Source organism: Notechis scutatus, chromosome 3, assembly GCF_049901735.1.
Source record: "Notechis scutatus isolate UNSWTSFEM ecotype Mainland chromosome 3, rNotScu1.2, whole genome shotgun sequence".
NCBI classification, from domain to species: Eukaryota; Metazoa; Chordata; class Lepidosauria; order Squamata; family Elapidae; genus Notechis; species Notechis scutatus.
The window spans coordinates 64,377,588-64,405,259 of record NC_142011.1 but is presented as its reverse complement, the minus strand read 5'-3'; the positions used below and the strand labels follow the sequence as shown (position 1 = coordinate 64,405,259).

The window sequence follows — 27,672 nt, the reverse complement described above, 5'->3', positions numbered from 1 at the left end:
AAAAACGTCACTGAAGCCATTGACCTACTACTGGCAGGAGAGCGATGGCTGCTGGGAGTACATCCGGGAACCGATACTGTTCATTGCTTTTTTTGCACGATGGAAGATGTTTCAACGCGGGAACAGCTCGGTGTATGTATAATTCCACGCTCGTATTAAACGCGCCTAATGACTAAGCGTGCACGCCGGTTATCAACATATTCGTGACTGCGATGAATAATGATTCGTGATACAAAAGTGTCCAAAGGATACTTGCTTGATTACTCGCATGAGAATCTGCAATTGCTGTATGCATTTGGGGGATTCGTGTCAACGCGCGCCTGCAATGGCTCAACGTAGATGATGAAAATACAAAGACGCCACGCTTTTTAAATTTAAATTTTCTATTAAGCTGGACATCTTTTTTTCCTCCATAAAAAATCCTGAAATTGCCACTGGCAGATCGTTTGCTTTTAACGAATAAAGGAGCCGTAATGCTATCAGCAGGTTTCAATGGCTGGGTTCACGTGGGAAGCTAAGCCCTAAAGCAGTTGCTTTGCACGTAAATATGTGTAAATCCAGTAATTGTGATATACAAAATATGGCTTTGTATTTATCTGTGAAGCCTGCATTGTCTTTCATTCAACAATTAAAATAAACCATAACTTTATCACTAAGCTTATGTATGAAACCAGCTACGGTAGTCTGTTAAATCCTGAAGCTTTTTTTTTTTTTTTTTTTTGTAATCTTGTCAGAAGGGAATAAACTAAAGAAATTTTGCTGAATTGCTAGTGCAGGAAGATTTCTCCTTTTAGGAAATTGAGCATGGGAAATGGAGATTCTGCTGCTTGTCACTTTAAAAGGAAAATAACTTGTAGTCTTTCCCAATCTAGTGTCATCCAGATATTTTGGAATTACAACTTTCAGAAGTCCCAACCAATCTTTGGCCAAGTTGGTTAAGAATCATAACACACCTGAAAAGCAGGAAGTTGGGAACCCAAAGGCTAAGGATTATGGCATATTTAATTATATTTTTATCCCATTCATCCTCAGTAAGGTCAATGCTGCATTTGCATACTTTATATCAGTATGCAATAATTGTTCATTCTGTAACTATTGAAAAACCTTATCTATTAGCGTTTATCTATTAATAAGATCATTAAAAATATCCTCCAAAATAATCCCAAAGTAAATTACACAACATTAAGGGCATCAGTGATCAGGCTAGCTAGCAGGTCAGGGAGAGAAAGAGTTAAATGTAACCAGTCTCAATAAAAGTGATGGACTGAGCCGCCTTTCCCCATCTTTTTCATATCAATAGTACTTTTAAACAAAATGCTGTCCAAGTACTGTATGTTTTAGATACAATTGGCCTGAGCAAGTACAGTTTTTTTGTGGATTGGACAACTGTACATGCCTTTGAGAGCTACTTAGACAATAATCCCACGTGCTAGCAAGGCTGGCAGCTTACTGGAACTTGAACTGTAAACGTTCAGCTGTGTGAATGGAGCTTTAGAATCAGAATTTTTCATAACTCTTGCGTGCTTCACTCTGCCTGTATAAACTCTGAGATCACTGACTTCCAAGATTGAAATCTGTGATTGTAAAAGTACCCTCTTTCCTACAGCCTCCTGATAATTTTAGTGAATTTGCCACTCGTACTTTAGGGGTGTGTTCGTGCACCATATTGTATCTAGTTTGGTATGATACAAGGGTTTTTAATGGAATAATTTGAGGGCCACCCTTGTTTGCTAGGGAGCAAGCCTTTTGGCCAGTACCCAAGTCAAGTTACACTATTTGGCAAATTCATGCCTCCTCTTTTATTATTGAAATACAAAAGATTAAAGTCTGTGGAAGCATGGTAGGGGTCTAGGTCATCCTACCCATGGTGTGAGAAAGGGTAGGAGTTTGTAGATGTGTTAAAAAAAAAACCTAAAATAAATGATGATGCTGAAATTGCCTTATTTTATCCCTGTTTCTGCTTCCAGTTCCCATTCCTGGATGCCAGAGGGATGGGATTATCTTAATTTCAAATTAACTCCCCTTGTTCTGGTGACCTGTAACAATCTCAGATTAAAAACTGTTTAAGTTATTCCACTGTGATCTCTGTTTTGATTTATGTGACATATTTTATATAAAACTGAGTATGTGGCCAGAATTTTTATTTTTAAACATCACGTTTATCTTTCCCCAACCATCAGAATTGCAAATGTTTGATCTAAATGTTATTTGGTAATTTGTGTGTTGATGTATGGAAACAGTGCATTTTTTCTCTCTAGATCTTAAGATGGAGAGCAGCAACAAGCATTGCTTGGTCTGTGCTATTGCTTCCTCTGTGTGTGGCAGTGTTTATCAGCATTACCAGTATTGACCTCTTCCATCCTATTCAGTGGATCACAAGTATGTACAAAATTCACCCAATGTTGGATAACCATGCTACAGAATAATACTGCTGCATAGTACTTTGTTGTATTTTAATCATGCTGCTTTGTACCTATGTTGATAACGCTTATACAGCATTTCAGATTGTCACATCTCTGATCATGGTTTATGATAACCTCTGATTAATTTAATTAGAGGTTTAGTTAACTAAAAAAGCCATCTGACAAAATCTTGTCAACATAAAACACTGCCAGAATAATTTAGTTGCCTTTTGCCAACTCTTAGCTTTTACTAAAGTTAGATAAAACTAAGATTCAGGGAAAGGCAGCTAAGATTTTCTCTGCAAGCATGGATTGTACATGCAACCATGGACACTGAGTTGAGAATTGTGCTGGAGACTATGGAGTCTCTGGTGCTCTCTGAGCTTGGTTGTTTTCTTATAGACATTTCATTATCCAATTAGGTAATATCAGTGCAGAGACTCTTTGGGCATTATTCAGACTTACAGGTCCAAAACTGTTGTTTCAGTTATAGCTGCTTAATAGTCTTTTCTCAAAAGGAATTCCCTTTTTTCTGTTCCAGATTCTTTCAATGATTTGTATACATCCTATGTGATCTTTTGCATACTACTGCTGTCTGTAGTGATATTGGTAATAAATGTCTTCAATGTTCAATTTCACACAGGTGGGTACTGAAAGACATCGATTAATATGTACAGCTTGGCCCTGATTAGTGTCTTGAATATATCCTTACTTTTAAGCTTCATTTTGACATCTCTCTTATTCTATAATCTAAAGAAAAATTGAGTTATTCTCCTAATTGTTCCTTGAATCCTCAATATCTAAGAATTCTCAGAAAGCTGGCCTTTATCATTGAACAACATCTCTGAAGGTGGTTTGATGGGTGGGATGGTTTGAATATCAATACCTTTCCTATTAAGAGCTATCTAATAGTAAAATAAATGGTGGTGGTTGGAATGCCTTAGTTTGGAACGTGATGCAATAGGAAGGAAATCTAAGGGAGTGGTTTAAGGAGGAGATGGTTAATTTTGTTTTCTTTACTTTGCAGTTGTGCCTTCTATTCACTGCTCCCGATTAGCCCTAATAAGCAAGATTATCCACCCGCAGCAGGTGATCCATTCAATTGCCCATGCTGTGATGGGGATGCTGGTGGCTTGGTGTGCTGCAGTTATGACCAAGGGGAAGTTCCTTTTTTTGTCCATGCCCTGCACAGCTACAACTACAGAAAGGTATAATCCCGAAGCTTTCCATTTATACATAACACGTAAAAATGAATAAAAACAGCATTACCAAATTTTTTAAAATACCGTTTACACCCCTTGGCTTGTCTGGGGATCTTCTCCGGTCAGTTCATTGATTTTTGTGTACCAGCAACAGACAAGCCATAGTAGATGGCATAGCAGACTGGTGGGTGTGTTCGTAATCTTTCCCACTGCAAGGAGAGAGTGCAGATTTTGGGTTTGGACATCATGTTTTTTGCCTTAATGACTTAGGTATTCATGTATGTTGTACAAACAAGGCCAATAGTAATCTTTCTCTCCTCCCGCCCTCCATTTCAAATGAAGAAATCACACAGATAATTTTGTTCAGACCAATTGCTTCTTTAAGAATTAAATCGTTGTAAGAAATCATTGGCACCAGTAAGCAGAAGTATATTCTTTTGGGCTACCTCTGAGTAGAAGTCACGTTGAGGCTTCTTGCTTCTGAGACATTAATCAGTCAGAAAAAAAACTATTTTCACAGCACCTAATTACAGTCCTGTAATATTTGTACATCCCTGTTAGATAGTGCTAAGACACCTGTGCTGTGGGAAAGAACTTGTGTGAAACTTTGCTGTTTGTTTATAAAATAAGGGGAAATAGTTTACAAAAAAGAGGATTCTTATCCCTTCCAAAAGTACCAAATCATCATATATTTAAACCAATCTTCTCCATTCTCATGATCTCCAGATTTTTTTTGAACATTTATCAAATGGAAATTCCTGGAGTTCTGATTTCAACATATTTGAAAGTTCGTAACATTCCATATATATCTTTTTAAGAAGTTCAAAATCAGATCCTATATTTTTGAAACTGAGGCAAAGAATAGAGTTCTGTGTGACTGCATGCAAAAACTAAAATTGCTGTTTTGCTGCAGTGCTGCTGATGCTACCCTTCACACATGCCTGAATGAATACCATCTCTTCCTTTTACTCCTTGGAGCTTTTATGGGTTACAGTTACAGTCTCCGATATCTTGTCAACAATTTGAACTACCTCTCATTTCCTGCCATACAAGTAAGTTGGTAAAATACAAGTGTATGAGGACCTTATATCTGATCTTGCAATAGTGGCCAGGATTATGCCCAGGAAAAATACCTACAATATTCACACCATACATGATATTCTTCCGATTAAAATCGGAATTCCGATTTTTCATCGTGCCCCCCTCCCCCCTTCTTCTCCTCCTTCCTCTCCCCTCGGAGGTCCCCTGAGTCAGGAGCAGGAAGTAGCTGCCCAGCTCCGGGAGCTGATCCACACCACCGGCTGGAAAGGAAGGGTGTTGGTGTGTGTGTGTGTGCGATTTCTTGGCGCGCGGCGCTGGGTCTCTTGGCCGGCCCGAAAGAGCGCACGCGGGCGGGCGGTGGAGATGCGGGAGCGAATGCGAGAAGGAAGCGAACCTCGTTGCAAAGTGGGTTTGAAACTTGCACTCCAGAGGCTTGGAATTAGTCCGGGTTTGGGGAGGGGGAGAACGGAGAAAGGCGAGGCTGGGCTGCTCCAGGAGGAGAAGGTAGAAGGTGCCCTGGGGTCTGAGCCGCTCGCAGCGGAAACCACCCTTAGCCCGACGCGGGAGAACGAGCGAGGTTAGCGCCCGCCAGCCCGTCCTTCCGCCTCCGCGGCTCGGTTTTCCCTACCGGCGGGTCCTCCTTTCGTGCGGAGGGCTGTGGGGGAAGGCGCTCGCCCGAGAGGATCTCTCCTCTCTCCCTGCAAGGTCAACGCCTGCGCTGCGGAGGAGGGCAGGAGGTTCCTCCTGCTTGCTGAGAGGTGAGGAAGCCGTGGCTCGCCCGGCGAGAATTGGGAACGAGGGGCAGGAGGAGGCACGCACACACCCGCAGCTCACTTTCCCAGCTTTGCCCAGCCCTCGCGGCTCTGGCGCGGCCCTGAGGGCAGTGAGCACCTCCGCCGGACCCTCCGCTCATCCTGCCAGAGCCGCGCCAGAGCCGCGAGGGCTGGGCAAAGCTGGGAAAGTGAGCTGCGGGTGTGTGCGGCCTCCTCCTGCCCCTCGTTCCCATTCTCGCCGGGCGAGCCGCGGCTTCCTCACCTCTCAGCAAGCAGGAGGAACCGGCTGCAGCCCTCTCCTCCGCAGCGCAGACGCGTTGACCTTGCAGGGAGTGGCGGGCGGGCGAGCGGCGGGCGGGCGGGCGAGCGGTGGGCGGGGCGGGCGGGCGGGCGATTTCTTGGCGCGCGGTGGGGGTCTCTTTGGCCGGCCCCGATTTTTTTTCAGAGGGAATATCATGCCTGATTCACACATTAAGCTAAGCCAATGCAGGCTTGGCTTTTTAATGTGATGGAGAAAACCTTCCACCCTGTGGCTTTATGCTGTGGGTTTTTTTATAGGATACATTCATATGTTACCTTAAAAACCAATACAATCAAGTTATATAATGGCTTGTTATGATGTTTCCACTCTTAGGCTGAAAGTTGGGAATGCTGCATGTAGGGAGATACAATTTAACGAGGACAATTTTATATATGTGTGACTTGTTAAGCAGAAAAATATGTTTTCTGTCCCTTTTTCTGTGAAACCTGTCCATCTCAAGATTGTTAGGCAACTTTGCAACAGGCTACTTGGGAGTTATCATTTATTTTCATTATTTATAAGCCACTCCAATTAATTCCTATGCAGTGATTGAAAAGGCAAGTATAAAACAGCTACAACCTTAAGACAACAATAAGATTGTTGTACCACTTTACTTATGTATTGTAAACTTTTTTTGTTATGAAGATAGCAGAATCTCTTTGTGTGTTACCTAGAGAATAGTACCTAAAAGAACATGTCAAGTTAGGACAAGAATATTATGTATTTATACATAGCTAGCAAGAGTATTTATTTATTTGATATATATCTTTATTTTCCCTCAATAATGACTCTCCAGGTCAATTTTAGCAATCTCTTGATTGATGTGGAAAATCTTTATCTAACTTGGGTTAAGTATATTTGGTTCCTTTTACTTAATATATGACTTATATCAGAAAATTTTAGATCTTGAACCAACTTGATTGAATTTCAACTTTTGTATTTTTTCACATTGTTAAAATAGTTTTACCCATTGAAAAAAAATGGGTATTCTAATTCGTCTAGATCAGGTTTATTTATTTTGGAAGACCTGCTTAGTCATCAGGAAAACCAGAAATGGAAGACCTGTTATACAATGTGGTCAGGCTCTTTTTAAAAAATTTGGAACCAGACCTACAGCTGCATGAATTCACATAAAGTTGCAAGAATGTTAGTGCAGTTTAAAATTAAAGTAGAGAAAAAGTGGTTCTATGTATAGCGGTTGAGAAAAGTGACTGATCAATAATATGGGGGAGAAGTGAGCACTAAACTTGGACAAATATATCTGATATTTATCATTTCCACTACCAAATATGCTGCTGTGTGCAAAATACACCTTTGTTTCTTTGACGAAGGACAGATCTTAGCATAGTCTTAACTTTATACTGTATATACTTATGGTAGAACATGGAACCCTATATTTTACTGTCAAAATATATGAAAAAAAATGATTTTATCAAAGTACACCTAGTGCAACCTCCTTGTACTGAATGCCTGTCATGGGATATGTCACAAAGCAATAATGCAACTAAACAAGTATATTGATGTGTAGTTGCAGTGCGTAAATTGTAGCTAATAAATGTTTTACTGTATTAAAGAAGGAAAAGAAATAAAACTTTAACCTGAAACTTTTATCAGGTAAGCTCCTATAATGTGGCAGGATTGGAAGATTGTCCAATTTAAAGCATGAAAAAGTCTTCACGTTCAGTATGATATTCCATGCAAAAATATGTGTATATAATTTTTTCAGCAGTACAAGTATCTGCGCTTCAGAAGATCTCTTCCACTGCTGGCAAAACATAGTTGTGTGGAGTCATTTTATATGGTTAGAAACTTCTGTGCTGCTTATTACTTCTTTGGTAAGAGTTCCTTCTCTATCCTTTCCTTTCCTGTTCTGCAAAACGATAGAAAGAGGTGAGGCACTGAAGTTGGTTTTAAGGCAGAATGAATCTAACTTTTGGTCCTGGGATCAATGGAAGAGGAGTTATTGCAGCTGTTCCTTTTTTCTCCCTGTACATCCATATGGGCAATATAACTGTGAGAGGAGCCTATTTATTGCATTTACTGTATACGGTGCCCTCTTTCAAACGTTCAAGATTATGTCCATAACACTCATTGTTTCTCACACCACAACCCTGTGAAATAGGATGGATGAGAGAGTGATAGATTCTGCTAATGACTGAGAATGGACTTGAACCTAGTTCTCCCAAGTCTGGGTCTGATTGCCTTGACTATTATATCATTCTGGCTCCCTAGAAAAACTGGCCATTTGGGGGAACACAGCAAGATTGTTCTGTGTGATGATATTATTTTTGCCAAGTATAGCAGCTAGTTTTCGGCAACTCCACCAGATTAAGCCCATTACTGTGACTTCAGAAGTCCAAGTTCGTACAGCATAGAAAAACATGTTTTGTTATAAGATGCAAGAAACATTTCTTTGTGTGTTGTGAGTAATGTAAAATGTGAGTCTGTGTATAAATGGTGATCTGAATCTACTCGAGAAACCAGGATCGCTCTCTCTTCCCCTCCATACTGATACTTCTGTTTGCATTTTGATAGTATTGGTAGTACCCTTAAGATGTCACAGAAGGAAGATGTGTCTTTCTCTCTAGGGTTCAAATTTTTTCTCTATACCTGGAGCAGTCTATAGATACAAGAAGGTATTTATATTGGGTTGTGATCTTGACATAATGAGACTTTGAAATCAGTGGAACAGGTTTATTATAACCAACCATGCCCTGTTGATGGTGCTCAGATTATTCTAATTAAATTTGGATCCAAATCAGCATATTAAAAAACAAACTCTTTGGGTTTTGTATTGGCAGTATAATTTTTTGTTGAAAGTTCTGCATAATTTACCAAAGCAATATATCCCTGTGATGTTACCCCTTGATTGTCCTGTTTATGATTTCTCAGGCTATATTCCAAGGACATGGATAATGACCACAATGAACTTCCGTGCTGATAGGTTAGTACCTATAAACATGTATTTATGTTGAATTGTATCTTCCCTGCTCTGTAAACTATAAAAAGCAATATAAGTATGATGACCCAAGGTGGAAGACAAAACAAACACAGTCACAGAAAACAGGTGAAGCCCCTTTTATTCCTTCACTTTGAAGAAGCTCCAAATATCCTTGATGGAAGACAAAAAACTCCCACACAGTTACAAGAAGAAGGAAAAAAGCAACACAAACCAGGCAACATAAGGGCTGCAGGACGTCCACAGATAACAGAATACACACTGGGAAGGATGCCAAACAGAGGAACTATAAACTGGAAATATTTCCCCGCTTTAGTTTCCAGTGTTTGCCCGTACGCAGGTCCGTCCTCTTACTCAGTTGTCACAGCTGCAGCCCATGAAGAGGATCAAGGCCCTCTCCTCCCAAGTAGGCCACGTCTTTCCCTTATCCTCTCCTCCCTGCATGCCCTAGGATGGATAGGGGATGGGCCTGGGTCCCTCTCTGACTGCTCAGCTGGCCTCTGCCCTTCCCCAGCCTCCTCTACAACCTCCGGAGCCACACTTCCACTCCCTGTCGGCTGATCCTCCTCTCCCTCAGAGTTAGTCTCCACCAGGGGCATGACAATAAGTGCTTCCAGTTAAGATCACAGGTTGTAATGAAGTGTAGGATAAAGTTTGCTTTTTAAGTATTATTGGTGAGGACGTAATGCTTCTAAGAAGGGATTATATTCCAAGAATGTATCTGTAAATTGAAAGGATTCTGTACAATGGTTTCAAGGGACATAATTGCAGGTGATAGCATGAATCTAATAGAGCTATAAACTATTTTTGTGAAACATTTGTTTGATAACTTTAATAAGTAAATTCCTTAAAAATGTTTTCCTAAAAAACAGCATATACATATTCTAAAATATTGGTGATGATATCACAATAACAACATATTGAACAATCATCAACCAAACTTACTGAAAACACAGCTTTGAATATTCTTTTTTTTCACTTACATAACTTGTAGGTAGTTCTCAATTGTAAGGAAGCTTGTTCACTATAACTATAAGTTGTGACAGTCGTAAAGCAGATTACTCTTGTGACCAACCTGATTTTACAATGGCGGTTGTTAAACACCACAGTTCTTTAGGTGAACCAATTGTTTGCTATTGACTAGTTTTGCAAGATATTGGCAGTGCCAGTTTTCAGTAAAAAACAACCCATCATACATATTCATGTGACTGAGAACCGCAAACCATCTGTGAGATCCATGTATCTGCCATTCTTCAATGGAAGAAGAAGGGGGGGGGGGGAGATGGTACAAGTAATCCTTTTTGATGTAACCTGAATATATTAAATCCTATATTGATTCTGTATAACTTGCATATGATATACAACTGGAAGAGTGGAGCCAGATGTCCAGAAACTTGTCACCTCTTGAAGAGATAACAAGATGAGAAGGAACCATAAAAATTCCAGCTCTGGAAGACACTCCTGGGAACTCTGCTAAGATACCTTCCCAGAGAAGGGAAGGGGGCAGTTAACATGTTGGTTCTTTGTTTGACTAAATCCACATCTAAATAAGGGGAGAGGTTCTAACTTCCTTTATCTATGACTGTATGCCCGGGGATATCTTAGACTCTGCTTTGCCTAGTGTTGAGATAAAATCCCTTTCAATAAAGGATTCCTTTTGAAACACATGGTTTTCAGAAGTTCATTCTTTTTGGTTGAAGGGAAAAAGTGCAATGCTTACACCATTATATATGCCAAAATTCAGTCATGTGACCATGGGGACTGGATTATAAATTCCCTTGGTGAGGTCTAACTTTGAATTGTTGCTAAGCAACCAGTTGTAAGTCAAGGATTAGCTATACTGTGTTTAGGGCTCAGAAAATTGTGTTTTTGATAAATTGCTTATGTATTCATATTACACCTATCAAATTGTAGGAAGGAATTTATTTTTATTCTTTTATTTGTCTTTCAGCAATCTTCCTCTTCTAGACACAGTAGCTGGTCTCCTGGATTTGTCTCTTCTGTATCATAGCTGGTTATGTGGTCTGTTTCTACTCATGACTTGGTACATTGCATGGCATCTCTTCAGAATTTTTTCAACCGAGGTGGGTGCCACAGGCCTCCTGCTACTCAAACACACTATCCTATGGTGGTCTCTCATGAATGAAGACACTGAGGCAGTCGTCTTGAAGCCAAATCGGGATGAGAGCACAGGGCAAGCTCTGACACCCTCTTTTATTAGAAGCAATCTTTGTTAACGTTTGCAATTTTTTGTTAGTGTGTTGTTACAAACTCATTACATCACACAAAATACCATATGAGAATACAAAGCTGTAAAGTTTAAGTTTGCTACAATTCTGGGTAAGAAGTGGCAACATTTCGACCTTGTCCCTCGCCTCGTGTTACAAACAACTACCAGAAGGCCCGTTGTCCTTGCACGCGCGCGAGGAAACAGATAGCAATTCCCACATCTCCTCTGTTTTTCTTTTTTTAAAAGACAGGGAGTGTTTTAGTTCCAACAGCACCCTTTGTTAGGCGCATAGGCAAGAGTGCTGTGTATGCTGATGTTATCCATGGCGTTCGTGACTTCTTCGACCATCACAAACATCTTGTCCTCGTCTGGGTCATCACAGGTTGGCTTTCCCATCTCTTCTTCGGATATGTGTTAGTTATTTGTTGATTCCAGAGAGCCATTACCTGTGCAGTGGCTTTTTTCTCAGCCAAAAGGGATAAACTGTTAGAAATAGTGCATACAAAGATAGGTAATACACAAGGCAATATAATACATCCTGCAGCAATCATACCAATAAGCGCTACAATAGCTTGCAAACCAGGTAATTTTGGAAACCAGGATCCAAACATGTCTCTAAAATCAAGACCATTCCATGTATGTACAGGTACATGTGCAATCTTGATCATTCTATCAGTGATTTGTTGAATAACTTTTCCACTATCATCTATTTCAATACAACAATTACTAAGATTAAATTTTCCACACACTCTTCCTTCTTTGGCAAGAAGATAATCTAACGCCAAACGATTTTGCATGATATATGTTCTAGACAATGCACTTTCTTTAGCTAATGTTTTCAAAGCAAGAGCAGTTTCATTGGTTATAATTTCTAATACAGCTTGCAACCTTATAATTCTATTGAGCATATATATGTGGATACGGTACCCCCAAGTCCCGTCCTGGGCCTCTTACTTGAGCAGGGTCAATAGGTGGGGTGTATCAGTAGTTGTAAACAGTGGTGGCCCCCACGTTAGTCCCGGACACCTTTTGGAAGAGATATTTCCTTTCCTGTAGATAAGATCTTTTGCCAGCTGTGTGAGCCGCAGGTGACTCCTGCAGCGTCGTTAGGACCTTGGCCTTTGTTGATGGCAAAACAAGCATCAAAACACACAAAAGTGTTGGTAACCCCCCGAGTGACATTATGGGTAATGTACCCATTTTTTGCTTGACTGGTAGAGAACATTGAGGCAAGGTCAGAGCTGGATCCTCCTTTGTAGGCATAGACATACAGTGAGGCGGTGATGGGCCCCACAGCCTTTGGTTCGTAGCATTGGATACCTTGTTTGGTGTAGCATCGTGCATATTGAGTGTTGTTATGCAGACAAGGGGAGACTGTCATGGAGTTGCATTCAGGCTTCAAAGTATGATAGATCTGGGTGGATTGGGTCTTCGCCCGCCAGGAGTAGTTTTGATGCGGCGTCACAGGAGGATGGGGTGGTTGTCGTATCAGCAGGAACGATGTGGAAACCCAGGAAGCAAATGATGAATACAGTGGGCAGCTTCATGATGCTGATGTAGGCAAGGCTGGTTTGGGTAGAATAGGCCTTACTTGTCGTCCAGGGACCCAGATGGTGTTGTTGTTGTAGGAAACAGCAGCGCACTGCCCCCAGGTTATAAGTTCAGCAGGACCTTTCCACTGAGGATCTGGCAGCTGATACCGTTGGTCTGGGTTCAAGATGAGGCGAGGAAGCGAAATGACGTGATGCTGCTGTGCATGGGGGGGATCCGGACTCATTGAGGAAGTTAAGAGTAAACAAGCAAACGTTCAATGCATTCTGGAGTCCTGGCAACCCTGTGACATTTTTAAATTTGAATTTAAACTGTCTGGCCAAGGCTTTTTTGTTTTGATGAAAATAACTATGACTGTCCCAGGGTGTTTGTTGTGAAAGAATCATGCAAGAGATGGCGCTGTCTGCGGTTGCAGCTGCAGCTGCCGCAGTTATCAGCCATATCATTGCCTTCCTGGAGAATTCCTAGGAAGGGTTGGTGGCTGCGAATGTGTGCTACAAAGAGTGGGTGCTGGTGATGTGCAACAAGGTGTTGCAATGTAACAAAAAGAGAGAGAAGATTTTTAGAGACAGAGACTGAAGTGAAGGATAGGCAGTAGTTGAAAGCATTTTATGCGTATGGAGTTAGTACTTCGATGAAATCAATCTGTGTTCTCTGGAAAGGCCAGCCCATCAGGGGTCGCCCTCCCATTTCTTTTTTCCTTGCTACTTTCTTGTTTACTTTCAAACATATTTTGCATTCACAGAAACCACCTTCACCCCTTCTCAGTTTCCCAACTCATCTTTCTCCTTTTCCTCAGGTTTCCAATCCTAACAACTCACATTTCTGCGCAGACCATGAAGGAAGGGAGGGAGCCCTTTATGACCTTCCCTGTTCCTATCATGACTGCAAATCCTGATTTCCTCTTTCCTTCCTCAACCCTGCTTGACCCATCCACCTACTTGCAACAAACAATCATGGTCCTCAGTTCCCACGATTCTGCAAGCTCTTTAGATAGTCCGAGAGGGAAGCCCCCTCGGGCAGATAGAGGCTGCAGAATCCTCTGCAATCCTCATTTGCATTTTCAACAACCAGTTTTAACAGACTAAGAGATTTTTTAGGAGTGTTGAGGAAGATGTATCCATTCTAAGATAAGGAGGTTGCTAGTGTGCTGAGACTTTTGGGTTAATACAGCAATAGGTAAGGAGGGGGTGTATTGAGCAAGATTAAGGAAATAGGAGCATTGTTGTGACATCGGTTGACCCACCTTTTCTGCATAATGTGCTGTATGTCCTGGGTGATTTTTAATTGATGATCTGTAATGGTAATTTTATCCCCTGGAGTGGTTCCTCCCTTTAACACATCAAACAGGGGGTTGAGCATGTGTGTAGTGATCCCAAAATAGGGACGGGTCCAATTAATAGCCCCTAAATATTGTTGTAATTGTACGAGGGATGTCTATACAATGGCATCACGTGTGGATGGACTGAAACTTGTATATCAAAATTTAAAAAAAGAAAAGCAAGAAGGGAAAGGTGTCCTAGGCACTCTTTTCCAATATTTTACAAGGAGAAGAAGAAGCAAGGGAGAAAGGAAGAGATGAGAGGCCTTAAGCAAAAGTTCTCCAGAGACAATAGACAAATTCTACTGAAAAAGGGATTTCAGAAAGGCACACAAGACCGCATTTCTACACCTGCATCCAGAAATAACCATAGAAAACTGGAAACAACATGCAATTCAAAATGTGACAAAACACTCAGTATAATCTAGTGAAACCTTTGCCAAGAAAAGGAGTACTGTAATGAAACAATGATTTAAGACATGGGATGTGGGGGGAAAAACAATCCCGGAAAGCATAAGTGTTCCTACAAAGGCATGATATCTAACCGAAAGGGGTAAAATGTTTAAGACATAAATGATTGTCAACATCAATGATTAGACTATGTTATCCCAGCGAAACCTTTTGTGAAATGAGAGATCTGAAGTAGGAGAAGGGGGAACACTGCAATGAAATAATGATCAATAATATGTGATGTGGTTTAACTGAAAAGCAATGTACCAAATGTTCAAGACACAAATGAACATCAACACTAATGAATAACAATACTGCACAATTTCAGAATGCACCAGATAGAATCCCAGTGCAAATTATGTGTTCTATATTAAGTATTACAAATATAGGGGAAAGAGTTAAAGGCATCACACTCCATTCAGTGCACAGGAGAAGTTTTTCTTCAAAGAAGAAAGACAAATGGATCGAATTGAGAGGAGATTAACAAAATAAAGCCGAGAAAATTCAAAAGAGAGGAGAAGCTATGTAGAAAATTGAAAATGCCAATAAGATGCCAATGGTATGCAAAATGCCAATGGTATGCAAAATGCCAATGGTATGCAAAATGAACACGAATCTGAATCTGTGTCTGTACCAAGAGTTTTGACCTGGGACTAAGCAACTTTCAGAAAAAGAGATTTTTTATGCTTTTATGTTTTGTGTTTCTGTGTATCCATGTTCTGCATGTCTTTAAAAATTAACAAAGTTTGTTTAAAAAAAGAGAGAGAGGCTGAGAGTTTTGAGGAAGGATAGAGCAGATCGGGAACCACAGATATTCCTTTGAGAAGGGCATGAGGGTGAGATTGTAAGAGCAGTTTTATCGGAGAAGAAGGAGGCAGAAGGAGGAAGCTGTGTGCTGACAGAGATGGGGAAAGGATATGAACACATCTTCTGCCATTGATAATTCATACACAGTGGATGGTATATAGGCAGCCTTGGGAGAGGGGCTAGCTGCCGGCCCTCTACTGTCGAGCATCTCTGCTGGCGGAGGGCTTTGCTGCCCGCCGCCGGGCTTGACATTGTGATTTAAAATGACCAGGCTTCCCACAATTGTAACAATTACCAGATGGTTTATTACCTCTGGTGATAGCTGCAGCCATCATTTCGGAAGTGTCTAAAGAGGCTTTACTGAGGGGTTTTCAAGAGAGCCCCTCTTTTAAAAAGGAAAAAATTTCGTTTGGTTGATTCTCTTAGTTCCTCAATGTGCAATTTCTGGTCCCGAGAGAATCCTCCACCCATACTCACGAGGGATCCACGGCGATCGCCTGCGATCGAATCAGGGATGAGGTATACCAAGGCTATGCCAGCCGATGAGTATGGATGGTCCAAAGACGTACCACCGCAGATGATCACGTCGGGGTCACCAGTTATGGTGGTCTCTCATGAATGAAGACACTGAGGCAGTCGTCTTGAAGCCAAATCGGGATGAGAGCACAGGGCAAGCTCTGACACCCTCTTTTATTAGAAGCAATCTTTGTTAACGTTTGCAATTTTTTGTTAGTGTGTTGTTACAAACTCATTACATCACACAAAATACCATATGAGAATACAAAGCTGTAAAGTTTAAGTTTGCTACAATTCTGGGTAAGAAGTGGCAACATTTTCGACCTTGTCCTCGCCTCGTGTTACAAACAACTACCAGAAGGCCCGTTGTCCTTGCACGCGCGCGAGGAAACAGATAGCAATTCCCACACTATCCCTGCTCTCAAAGTAGCTTTTCATTAAAAAAAACCCTGTTTAATACAACTTATGTTATAATAAAGTCAGCATCATGGCATTATTGAATAACTAGCATTCTCATCAATCTGTTGATTTTTCTACTTTGACTTGCAAATGAGTATTTTATGCCTTAAGCAACATCAATAAAAGATGGATTCTTATTCTTGCTTCAGTATATGTGTTCTATTTTCAGGCACATCACTTTCCTGTCCAGCCAACTTTTGCAGAAGAAGCAGACCAGTGTTTACCTAAAATCTTAAACAGCAACCCCCCACCGCTTTTAAAGGTATGGCTCTGGTTGGATGTGGAGGCTGCCAGGCGGTATGATTACGTGTGTGATTATAATAGAAATACTACAAGGAGGATTTGGCAACAACACCGAGTTTTTATTATTAGTTGGCATGTCAAAATCACATTAGCTGTAGGTTACCCTTAGATTGGCACTTGTTTGTTGTCAAAGCCAAGCAAACTACACTATGTCTTAATTTAATTTGTGAATCCAACCACATGTTCTGATTGCCCTTTTTAAAGTTTTTTGAAGAAACTTTGTATGATTATGGTTCAACTCTGGAAATTACAAATTAAGCCAGCTTTGCACTATTTCTAAAAAAAATTTCTCTGTAGTTTTTGGCTTTACAGGACCTGATGTTTCTTTCTCAATATTCTTCTGTGCGTCGTCAAGAGGTCTTTAGCCTCAGCCAACCAGGTACTTGAAAAATTACTGATGTTTTGTTAAATGAAAAGGGAAGTAATAAAGAGTGAGAAATAAATTGATTTCATTTGAGAAGAGTTGTATTTGCATTTGATGTTTTGAATGTGAGCATGACATAACTTTTTATTGTGAATATTTAGTTATAAAATTTACTTATACATTACAGATACAGATTTTTATATTTTGAGGAATTCAAAATATTTATGGTCAGAATAAAACTGACTAAGAAAATATCTTAAGACTTAAAAAGAGAATTATTTGTACTTTTTGTCCATTGGTGAATGTAAAGAGGTGTTAAAACAGAACATGGCAATTAGAATAATTACCTTGCATATTTTCCCTAAATTGTTGTTAGTCAATAAACCCATATAGTAATATGTCGGGATATCACTTCTGACATTCCAGTATGTGTAAGCTTGATTCTGATAATTTAACAGCTTAGAAGCAAAAGACTCCTAATTAAAAGTTTATATTGTATGAGGATGTAAATTCTGTACATATATTGCTCCATTAAATTTGGTCTGGTTATGTGTATTAGATTAGAAACTGTATCTCACATTGTTGATTGATGCTGTTGCAACAAATGATTATTTCTATTAGTATTACTAAATTATGTTTTTGTCAAATAAGTGGTTTTCTTTCTGCTCTAAATCTAATTAAAATCAGAATTGAAGGGACTATTTAGGTTATTGTAATAGGTACTAATTGGCATTCTGTATCTCTGACAGGTGGACATCCATACAACTGGACTTCAATTTGCGGGGAGTGTTTGAACCTACTAAGCGATCTGACACAAAAGCTGATAATCCAACAAGAGATTGCAGCTGCAAATGGAAGATTGAAACAGCCATCTGCAGGAGACTTGACACAGTCCTTCAGTTCTCCAGGTAATGGACAATGTTTAATCCAACGGCTACCAAATCTGAGGTGCCAAGATCTAGATGATTGCTAGGTGGCAGTAGAGAGATAGAGATATTTCTTTTCTGCCATCTAGTGGTCATTTGAATTTGCAAAATCAAAATCTGGTAGCCTTACTAATGCATTTTTTGAGCCTTTAAATCACATCAAGTTTATCAGACAGGAAAGAACTGCATTAGGAAAAGAGTTGGCTAGCATACTAATGTAGCATTCATGAAAGAGTGATAAAAAGACCAGAGTGAGGTTTTTCACTGGCATTTTATTTATTTTTTTGTCCAATAACAAGCAACATGCTAATGAACTGCTTTAGGTTTAATTTCTTGGCATAGTTTCATTGGCATAATGAAATCATGTCTCTTCCCCAGCAAACACATGACTACATTTTGGACACTCGGTAACCAGCTGACATGTATGACTGGTTGCCTCACAGTCACAAGACCACAATTTGTGATTTTTTTTTTGCCAGTTTCTGGCAAAAGTACCCATTCGGGAGAATGGTTTGCATTCTACAACCAGATGGCTTGCTTAACAATCACCTTTAAAACAGTTGTAAAATCAGGTCTGGTCATGTAGTGCCTCAGCCTATGACTTTCCAGTCCCAATTGTGGTAAGTTGAGAGCTATCTGTACCCAAATATATTATTGTGGCAATTTACATTTCTGTGGTCTATGTCCTAATACATCGGGTTATTCAGACTCCGTTATCAAGGATAACCATGACAAGTATAATTAAAGAATTTCAGAAGAATGGATCTTTATTTTTTCCCCACATGTGGGCAACCTGTAGGTTGTGGTCTACATATGGCACTTTAGCATCTCATTTGCAGTCCTCAGAGCTTGCATTGCAGAGATTTATGTGCAAATAGTCCAATTTCAGTTATTCTATATTTTAGTTTTTTGGGATTTTTTGTCTCAAATTCGAGAATTTAACACTTTTGAGAGCAAGCATTCTCCTTATTGAGTGTCTACAATAGTCCCAAATCAGCACAAAAGAAATATTTGGGGCCACTTTTTTAGATGAGGGAGTCAGTTGAAATGGAAATAATTTCACATTCTCAATTCTATTCTCAAATTTCTGAAATAAATGGGTCCTCTTCCTTCTGATAACATCCTAAGATAATCTTCAAAGATCTCAAGACTGAAAGGCTCCTAGTTACTTTGATCTTCTAAACCCTGTTCATCATTTCTATTCTGCTCCCTCAATATAATATCTATATTGCCAGCCATTCTTCATGATCAAAAGATACCAAACAGTCTCCAGATGTAACTTGGAGATTCATTATTGGATTTACATCTTTCCCTAAGTCATGGCTTGTCTTAACCATGTCTTATTGAAGAAGCCCAAAGTAAGCTTATACATTGTGATTTATAAACCTCAGCGGCGGAGTTCAGACAACATGCTAAGTCAACCATAATATATTCACTCGCTTTCCCATTTTCTGTCTTTGTAAATGTCCTTTCTGCAGTACCATTTAATAATAATCAATTCAGCCGCTATAAAGTCATATGTACATATCTATTAAAATTACTTCCGCAGTCGGTTTCAAAATGTGAATCTAGAAATGCAAAATATCGGAAAGTAGTAAGATGTTTCTTAGAAAAATCATTTTTGTTTCATCAAGCCCATTCCGAGATATTTTAATATCGATTTAGCACAGCCACTTCAGAGCTCAGCAGTCTTGCTTTTCTTAATGGAAATTATAGCAGTAATTTTCTTTTGTGTTTCATACAAGTACAAAAAGAATTAACTCCGTTTTTTGCTGCATCTAAGTTAGCAGCTGCCACTTACTTTGTTGGTGCAAGGCATCCTGAATGTAGCTTTTTAAAATATGATTCCTTGCTTGGAGCAGCTCCTGAAGGAAGCTCATTTCAGACGCCAAGGACCAGCATATTTCCACGAGCCCATATGCATCCCCTGGTTAAGTCGTCTCTGTTGCCCTTAAAAACATCACCTGCACCTGATCTTGGAAGCAATTTAGGATCACCTTTTAATACTTCCCTTTTGGGTCATAAGCCTGGACTGTTGGATTTAAACTCTCCTTGGCATGGATCTGTCCAAAGTCCCCATATTATGAGAAGAGGACCAAAACTATGGACATCAAGTTCAGGTAGGAAATATTATTATGTCAATTTTGATCTTGATCGTCCAGTAAGATAATTATTGAGGAACTTTGTTTTAAAGAAATAACTTTTTTTAAAAACAGGATGGATTTCTCTTACAGATCTGCAATTGACAGGCTATCCTGATGAACCTCACCCAGTGATGGTGGTTGCAAAAGATGCTAAGGAAGCAGCAGAGCCAGGTTCTTTCTATATGTGGTTACAGAACAAGAAAGAGCAGGTATTGCCACGAATCAAGCAATACATTCATCTGCACGGTATATATTCTTTAAAGGTGGCTCCTTGGTGGCCTCCTGATGGCTTCCTCATTGACTTTGCTTGTGGGAACCAGCATGAAGATCTCAAATGGTGATCATGTGACCACTGGATACGGCAGTGTTGTATTTACAAGCCAATCACTGAGTGCCCAGATTGTGATGATTGTAAAGATACTGCTGTTGTGGCCCGCCAGCAGAGCTGGTGGCAGACTTGAACAGTGAGGAGGTTGGGGAGGAACATGGGCAAGTCCTGGTGTCTGGGGAAGGCTTTGATGAGTGCTCTGTGTCGGAGGCAGAGATGGGGCCAGGGCTGTTCAACAGTTATCAGCTGCCTTCGGAGTCAGAGATCAGTGGGGCAGAAGAACAGCTGGAGCCTGTTCCCAATGTGTGCATGCGCAGAGCTGCCAGGAGAAGGGAATAGTTAAGCCACAAGGGTCGATTCGGGAGTAAAGGCACAGGTGGATGGTGAATGGCCCCTCCCATAGGGAATAAAGAGGAGTGAAAGGGGAGTGGTGTTTGCAGGAGACAATTCGTTTATTTAATTAGTGTGAAGATTTGTTCATGACTCAGAGACTCCTGGCCAACTATTTTCTTTTATAGCATTGCACTTGGAAGCTATCAGCCTAGCAACTCTCCAAGCCTGATAAGGTCTGTGGTTGTAATTCACTTTTGAAAGACTGTTTGCCGGGACTTTGCTGGATGTGAATTATAGGAATTCACATTAGCCTAATAAAAAGGGGTTTTGTCAGGAAAGGAGTCTGTTTCGTGATTTTGTGAAGCCTAGGTCAGAACAACTGCAATAGCTGGAGCTCCAAGGACTGGCCATAGGTACCACTTGCTAAGCATTGCTATAAGTTCAAACAGTTGCTGAATGAATGGTTATTAAGCAGGCACACTTATATAGTGCATTTCCTTTTTAAAAAAAACATAATTCAAATCATTTTAAGACTTGGTATATTTATAGCTCAGGATCAAGCAAAGTGGTGCTTCCAGATACCTAAATATCTGTCTTAGTGGTCACAAAGCTCCTTGATCCATTCCAGATGATATCTTATGAAGATTATTTTAATTAAAGGTAGCCATGTTGCAGAACAAAATTGATAGCATCATATTTATATGCAGGTCCAGCTAGGATGGTAGAGAGCCCCAGGGAGCTAGTTTATGTTTTGGTAAAATTTTCTTTTTTAATTGACAGTGTTCCTCAGGTCACCAATTTTGACAATAGGCAGATCTAAGGCAAGGATTTTATATACTCTTATAATTCCAGTTGTGCTCTCTATTGTCCAGCCCAGTATTGGTAGCCCTTGACTTATGACCACGGTTGAGCCCAAAATTTCTGTTGCTAAGTGAAAAATTTGTTAAGTCAGTTTTGCCCACATTTTACAACCTTTCTTGCCACAGTTGTTAAGTGAATCACTGCAATTGTTAAGTTAGTAACACAGTTTGCCTTTCCATTGACTTTGCTTGTCAGAAGGTCATAAAAGGTGATTACATGACCTCAGGACACCACAATTGTCATAAATATGAATCAGTTGCCATGCATCTGAATTTTGATCACATGACTAGCGGGATGGTGCAATGCTTATAAATGAGAAAAATGGTCACAACGCTTTTTTCAGTGCCGTTGTAACTTCAAACAGACACTAAATGAACTTCTGTAAGTCAAGGACTACCTGTAGAGCAGAAAAGCTTTGGTTAAAGCTTACAGCTGGAATTTTATATTATTCTGGACTACTTCATATGTTCTTTTGCGCTTCATAGATTTCTTCTTCTTTCAGATCAAAAGTTTCCTGTCAAAACGAGTCCTGATAATGTATTTTTTCAACAAGGTAAGACTGCATGCAGTAAGTCAATGATTGGCCTTGTTTGGATGGCAAGTATTCTTATTAATGCTTTTAATTAATCCTTAAACTATAATTTTGCACAATGATTTTTAAATGGTATTTTTAAACTTTAAAATTTAAACTACTAATTTAAATTTTAATAATTGGTGTAATTTATCAGCTACTTGGTTTGCAAATAAATTAGAATTAATCAGTTGAACATTGAAAGTATTAACACCTTAAGTAGAGCTCTTGATTATTAAATTTGCTATTAGTATTTAAAACCTGCAACTAATTTCATTGATTAATTTGCAAAACATTTTACTCTTCAGCACCCCGAAGCTTCAATCCAAGCCCTGTTTTCAGATACCCAAATGCATATTTGGGCTTTGGAAGGTAAATAATCTCTTCATTAAAAAAAAAAAGATTTTTCATATTTCAAAAGAAGATTACAAAAAATAAACAATACAGAAAATAAACAATGAAACAATAAAACACTATACTAAAAGTTCAATGAACTGCCAAAAGCCCCCATACCCCTAAACAAGTTTTAAAAAATAAATGTAAAAAACCCAGAAAATAATTGGAACAATCTCTTTATATCTGAAACATCTTCCAAATAAGTAACACATTGCCATATATCTGTTACTTGCTGTGTTTTTTAAGGTAATTGAATATCAAAGATTAATCTGTGGGTGCCTTTTTAAGATATGTGCATGCACACACGCCCTACAACTTTTGGGGTGCCAGGGACCAGTTCCTTGGTGAGAGGTTTTCCCACAGCCCAGAGGGGGCGTGGTTTCACATGCTGCCTGGATCCCACAGATGGGGCTTCACTTGTTTGCATGGCCCAGTTTCTGGCACGCCACGGATCAGTGCTGGTCCATGGACTGGGGGTTGGGGACCTCTGCCCAGCAGGACAGAAAGGCATAACCCTATCATTGGGTTTTTTAATTGAGAAGTTGCAATACTTTTTTCTGTTACCTGTTTCACGGGTTAGCTTTTGGTAGGCTAGGTTAGACCCTTATGGAGACAGGCAGCAGGGTATTGGGTTGTTTTTTTCAGATTCTCCTCTATTTATTCCAGCAAACAGCTCATCCACTCAATCTTTGGGACTTATTCAGGGGTTTGTGAAAATTGTGTTTAGATTTTGGAGATACTAAATCCTCCATTGTTAATGAAGAATGGCCACCACACAGTTTTCATAAAAGCCTGGGTACCGTGCCCCACGACAAAACACTGAAATCTTAAATTTCATGATATTTAACTGGTTGTAATTAAAAATTACCCTTTTTCCCCTGAAGGTTTATCACATCTTGTAGCGAGCTCATTTACTGAAGATAGGTATGGTGTCGTTCAAACAACACTGCCAGCAATTCTGAGTACTTTGCTAACACTTCAGGAGGTAAGGTGCCTTAATTTTTTACACAGAAAAAAGTATGAAGCCATAATACATTACTAGAAAAAATGATTTAATTTGCTGTTTCTTTTAAAGTCTATTAAATGTTGTTCCTAGGGTTAAAAAGGGTATATTGGTTAGGCTAAAATAAAAAAGGTGCTTTTAAGGGTAAGGTGGACTATGACTGTAGCACTTCCTTCTGTAGCACCTTAAAACAGCTCTATCCTTTTTTGGATATTCCATAGCTACAGCTATTGTATATTCCCTGGAGGATTCGTATTTGATTTAAGGAGCTGCAGATAAGTGCTCTCTTCCTGTCCTCATACTTTCTGAATCAATTTTTTTGGCCTTTGGATGCAAAGCATGCACGATCCATTCTTCTGTTTAAGAAGTTTATCCTAAGTTGTTTAAACGGTATTGTTCAGAACAGTATTTTAATTGATAAGAGGTAATTCTATTCCTCATGGGGCTTAGCTTCCAAAGTTGATGCTAGCATTTTCATTATTTAGGGCTTACCGCAATCCGTTTGCATTGGAGAAGACATGGAAAGAACTTGCACAGCCACAAAAAATATCTCAATTATTAAAATTGTATTAACAGTCATTTTTCTGGGCATGATTTTCCCCGTGTTTACAGTAAGAGATCACGTGGTTCATTAAATTTTGGCTTAGTAGATGTATAGCGTTTGAAATTTGTAAATCATGATAATATATTGTCCCTTAGCACGGACAATATGGCTGATTGACTGGCTTATTGAGTGAACTATAGTTAAAGCATGGCTTAAAATATTTAACAGGTTTTTTTTAGAATTGAATTATATTGGTTAGTTTTTAGAATGTTCTGATTTCTGAATTGTTTTAGTACGTTTGGTGAGGATTTAGTATTTAGTAAATGACCCATGTGTTGGGTCATCTTTCAGAGATACTTTTTTATCCAAACAGAAACAGAACGACAACATATGGGCAAAAAACACTGGGAGCAAGAGTGACTTCTGATTTCCTGCCAGCTTCCCCATTGACTTTGCTTGTGGAAAGCTGGCAGGGAGTATCAGAAAAAACGATTATGTGGCTGACTGTGGTGGCCTGCAGCAGCCAAAAGTTTGCAAATACGACTGGTCTGAAATCCTTTGAAATTCAGTGCCATAGAAGTAACGAATCCCTGATTTTGTACACATTCTTTAAGTTAGCACATTTGAAATATGATTAAAAAATAATTGCCCTATAGTGTCCTATTTTGGCTAATTGAAGATTACAAACTGACAAGAGTTTTGGTAGTGTATAGTTTTTTTTACATAAGGCTAAAAATATTGTCAATATGTTTCTTTGTTGGATTTTTTTTTTCATTCTAGGTTATCGATAAACACTTCAAACTTCCTCATGTTTCCAGCAAACCTCCCAAAACTTCAGGAAATCTTGCAGACACTTCCTATAAGACCCTTCGATTTGCTTTGAGATCATCACTAAAAACTGCAATCTATCGGATAACCACCACCTTTGGAGAACATTTAAAGTGAGTTTGAAGGATCTAAACTGCATTAGTGTTCATTTCCTAATGTGCTAAAATATATTATGGATGAATGAAAACCATGGATGGACTGTTATTGGGAAAGATGGGAGGAACACTATCTACATATCTTGAGCTCCTGAAGAAAAGATTAATCATCACATTGAAATGTCTATGGAGATTCTCAATCATCCAGGTCATGGTTGTTCCAAAGAGCTTTTTCCAAAAGGCAGTTGTCCTTTTTTTTCTGTTTTTTGTTTTTCTTTGAAAACATTTCAACTTCTCATCCAAAAAGCTTCTTCAGTTCTAACCGGTAGGGAATAGAAAGATGTATAGTCTTCTGAATATAACCAGATGACTGCAAAGAATATAAAAACAACAACAACCAAGAAAGGCCAATTTCCTTTTGGATAAAGCACGTTTAGAACATCACAATGAAATGTAATGCATTGTTATATCAATCAAATAAGTATTAAAAGAAGACCAGCAACAACTAAGCCTGTTTTACCTATCTAAAAAAAAAGATAGGTAAAAACCAGTCTATGCTTCCTCTGACCTTGTATTGAAAACAGTTTGGAGTGAGCTTAAGTACATTCAGCTTAACAAGCTTGAGATCCTTATGTTCAGTGTGGAAAGACTGGGGTAGAGCCAGCAAGGCAGGTACTCTGGAGGCTGCCCCCTGGAGCTCTTCAGACATGTGCCCTTAACAAATGTCTGAATAGGACTAAAGCCATTTCAGGATTGGAGGAAATAACTCATATCTGAATTTGATTTCTTAACTTCCTTATTTCAGATTCCTTTTCTTCAGCCAAGGTTATTTAGAAAAATGTTCCAGGAGGTTATCACAACTTTTTATAGTGTGTATTTTAATGCATCTTGGAACAAGGTTTCAAAATATGAGACTCTAGAAAAAGCAGGCATGATATTCTTCCGATTAAAATCGGAATTCCATTTTTTGGGGAATCGCCCCTCCTTTCCCCCCACCCTTCTTCTCCTCCTTCCTCCCCCTCGGAGGCCCGAGTCAGGAGTTGCTGGCGCGTCCCGCGGCTCCAGTCCAGCGTTGCCTCAGGAAGGGAAGGCAAAAGGAAGAGCCGCGGCGGCGCTTTGCAACGGCAGCAGCGGCTCCTGGTTTTGCCTTTCCCTTCCCGAGGCAATGCGGGACTGGAGCCGCGTGGAGCTGCGCCGGGCGGTAGCAACTCCTGACAGCCCCAGCCGGATACCTGAGCGGAGCCCGGGCGGTGCGAGCGGAGGCTGCTGAGCGGCAGGAAAGGGAGCTGGGCCAGCCACAAACCAGCCTCCGTGCAACACGCCCGCCGCCCGGCCCTGGCGAGGGAAGGCAGCGGGCGCTCCCCGGGCACGCGGCGGGGGGTCTCTTTTGGCCGGCCCCGATTTTTTTTTCAGAGCGGAATATCATGCCTGAAAAAGTATAGAGAAGAGCAACCAGGATGATTAGGGGAGTGGAGAATAAAACATATGAAGAACTGTTACAGGGACTGGGCATGGCTAGTCTAGTGAAAAGAAGGACCAGGGGAGACATGATAGCAGTCTTCCAATATTTGAGGGGCTGCCACAGAGAGGAAGGGGTCAAGCTATTTTCTAAAGCACCCGAAGGCCAGACAAGGAACAACGGATGGAAACTGAACAAGGAGAGACTTTCTGACAGTGAGAACAATCAACCAGTGGAACAGCTTGCCCTCAGAAGTTGTGGGAGCATCATCACTTGAGACTTTTAAGAAGAGATTAGACTGCCATTTGTCAGAAATGGTGTAGGGTCTCCTGCTTTTGTGGGGAGAGTTGGACGAGTTGACCTATAAGGTCCTTTCCAACTCTGATTATCTGTTATCTGTTTTCTGATCTCTCTCTGTCTTTTTTTAGTGCAGTGCAAGTATCTTCAGAACATAAGAAAAGACTGCGGCAGTTCTTGGAGTTCAAGGAATAGAGAAGCCAAATTGCACATACCATTGGAGATGGATAGTAATGAGGCAGCAATCTCAGGTCAAAACAAAATTAAAGATCTATCACACTGGCTTCTCAAATATGTACTTTTTTCCTTTTTTGGCAACTCATAAGTTGGTGTGTATGTATTTTGAAATACATATACATGTATTTTTTAAACTTTTGGATTGTTTTGCTATGACATTTTGTATAATAAAAAGATATTTAAACTAAATATACTTTGGACTAATTGAATAATATTTTGACTTATGTATGGCTGCTTTAATATACTTCTTGAAGCTCTTGGTCCTCTTATGATTTACTTTGTGTTGGTAACAGTTGAGAAAAGATAAATTCACACAGATTTGATTGTCACCCAGTTGCCACATGCATACAGATAAAATAGGCTTAGAGACAGGTTACTGCAAAATTGGTCTTCAGATGAGGTTTTTACATGCTCTTAAATCAAAGTCCCTTCTGAGAAGAGGGGAATGCAACCCAACTTAATTCCTCACACCATGAAACAGAAAGAAGATACAGAATATTATCAAATATGGAATCTATTTTATCAGTGGTTGGAAAAAAGAGGTGGAGATTAAGAACGTAATAAGTATTGTTAAGCAAATTAAATACCCAGACAACACGATGTGTATTAAACACTAAGTAGTGTAATTAATAAAAAAATAATAATAATAAAAAAGAATTTTTCACAACATAGACATCATTGACTGTGTTGATTAAAGACCCCAAAATCGTAAATTAATAAATTTTGGAGAGAATCAGAATGGAGAATACCTCTGCAAGTTAGATTTCTGGAATTTATATGCTAGCACAGTCTTACCATGTTCTTTTAAGTTTTCTTGTGCTATCAAAATCAACTATGTCTAAAACATATTGTACCCAAAAGAACAATTTGATGTCTAATTCCATTCTATACTTGTTACACTTTATTGAAATCTCAGGAAGATTTTTTTATGGGGTTGCTTAAATAACATCTCTGGGAATTTGGCTTTTCTT

At 39.6% G+C, this 27,672-nt stretch overlaps 1 protein-coding gene across 3 annotated transcripts; it reads left to right on the top strand.

Annotated features, from left to right (window-relative positions):
- Nucleotides 1-32: 32 nt before the first annotated feature.
- On the top strand, nt 33-26,890 carry NDC1 (NDC1 transmembrane nucleoporin). Of its 3 annotated transcripts, none has more exons than XM_026665896.2 (18): nt 33-132; nt 2,259-2,379; nt 2,944-3,045; nt 3,430-3,610; nt 4,518-4,656; nt 7,446-7,554; nt 8,612-8,663; nt 10,630-10,762; nt 16,182-16,274; nt 16,613-16,694; nt 17,429-17,587; nt 19,468-19,725; nt 19,840-19,958; nt 21,774-21,824; nt 22,151-22,214; nt 23,123-23,223; nt 24,566-24,726; nt 26,596-26,890. In XM_026665896.2, the coding sequence occupies exons 1-18, from the start codon at nt 100-102 to the stop codon at nt 26,657-26,659; spliced, it is 2,022 nt and encodes a 673-aa protein (XP_026521681.2). In that variant the 5' UTR covers nt 33-99; the 3' UTR covers nt 26,660-26,890. The 3 variants fall into 3 exon arrangements, with proteins under 3 accessions (XP_026521681.2, XP_026521685.2, XP_026521684.2); XM_026665899.2 differs by having other exon boundaries at nt 55-132; nt 7,449-7,554; XM_026665900.2 differs by lacking the exon at nt 19,468-19,725 and having other exon boundaries at nt 44-132.
- The last annotated feature ends 782 nt before the right edge of the window (nt 26,891-27,672 follow it).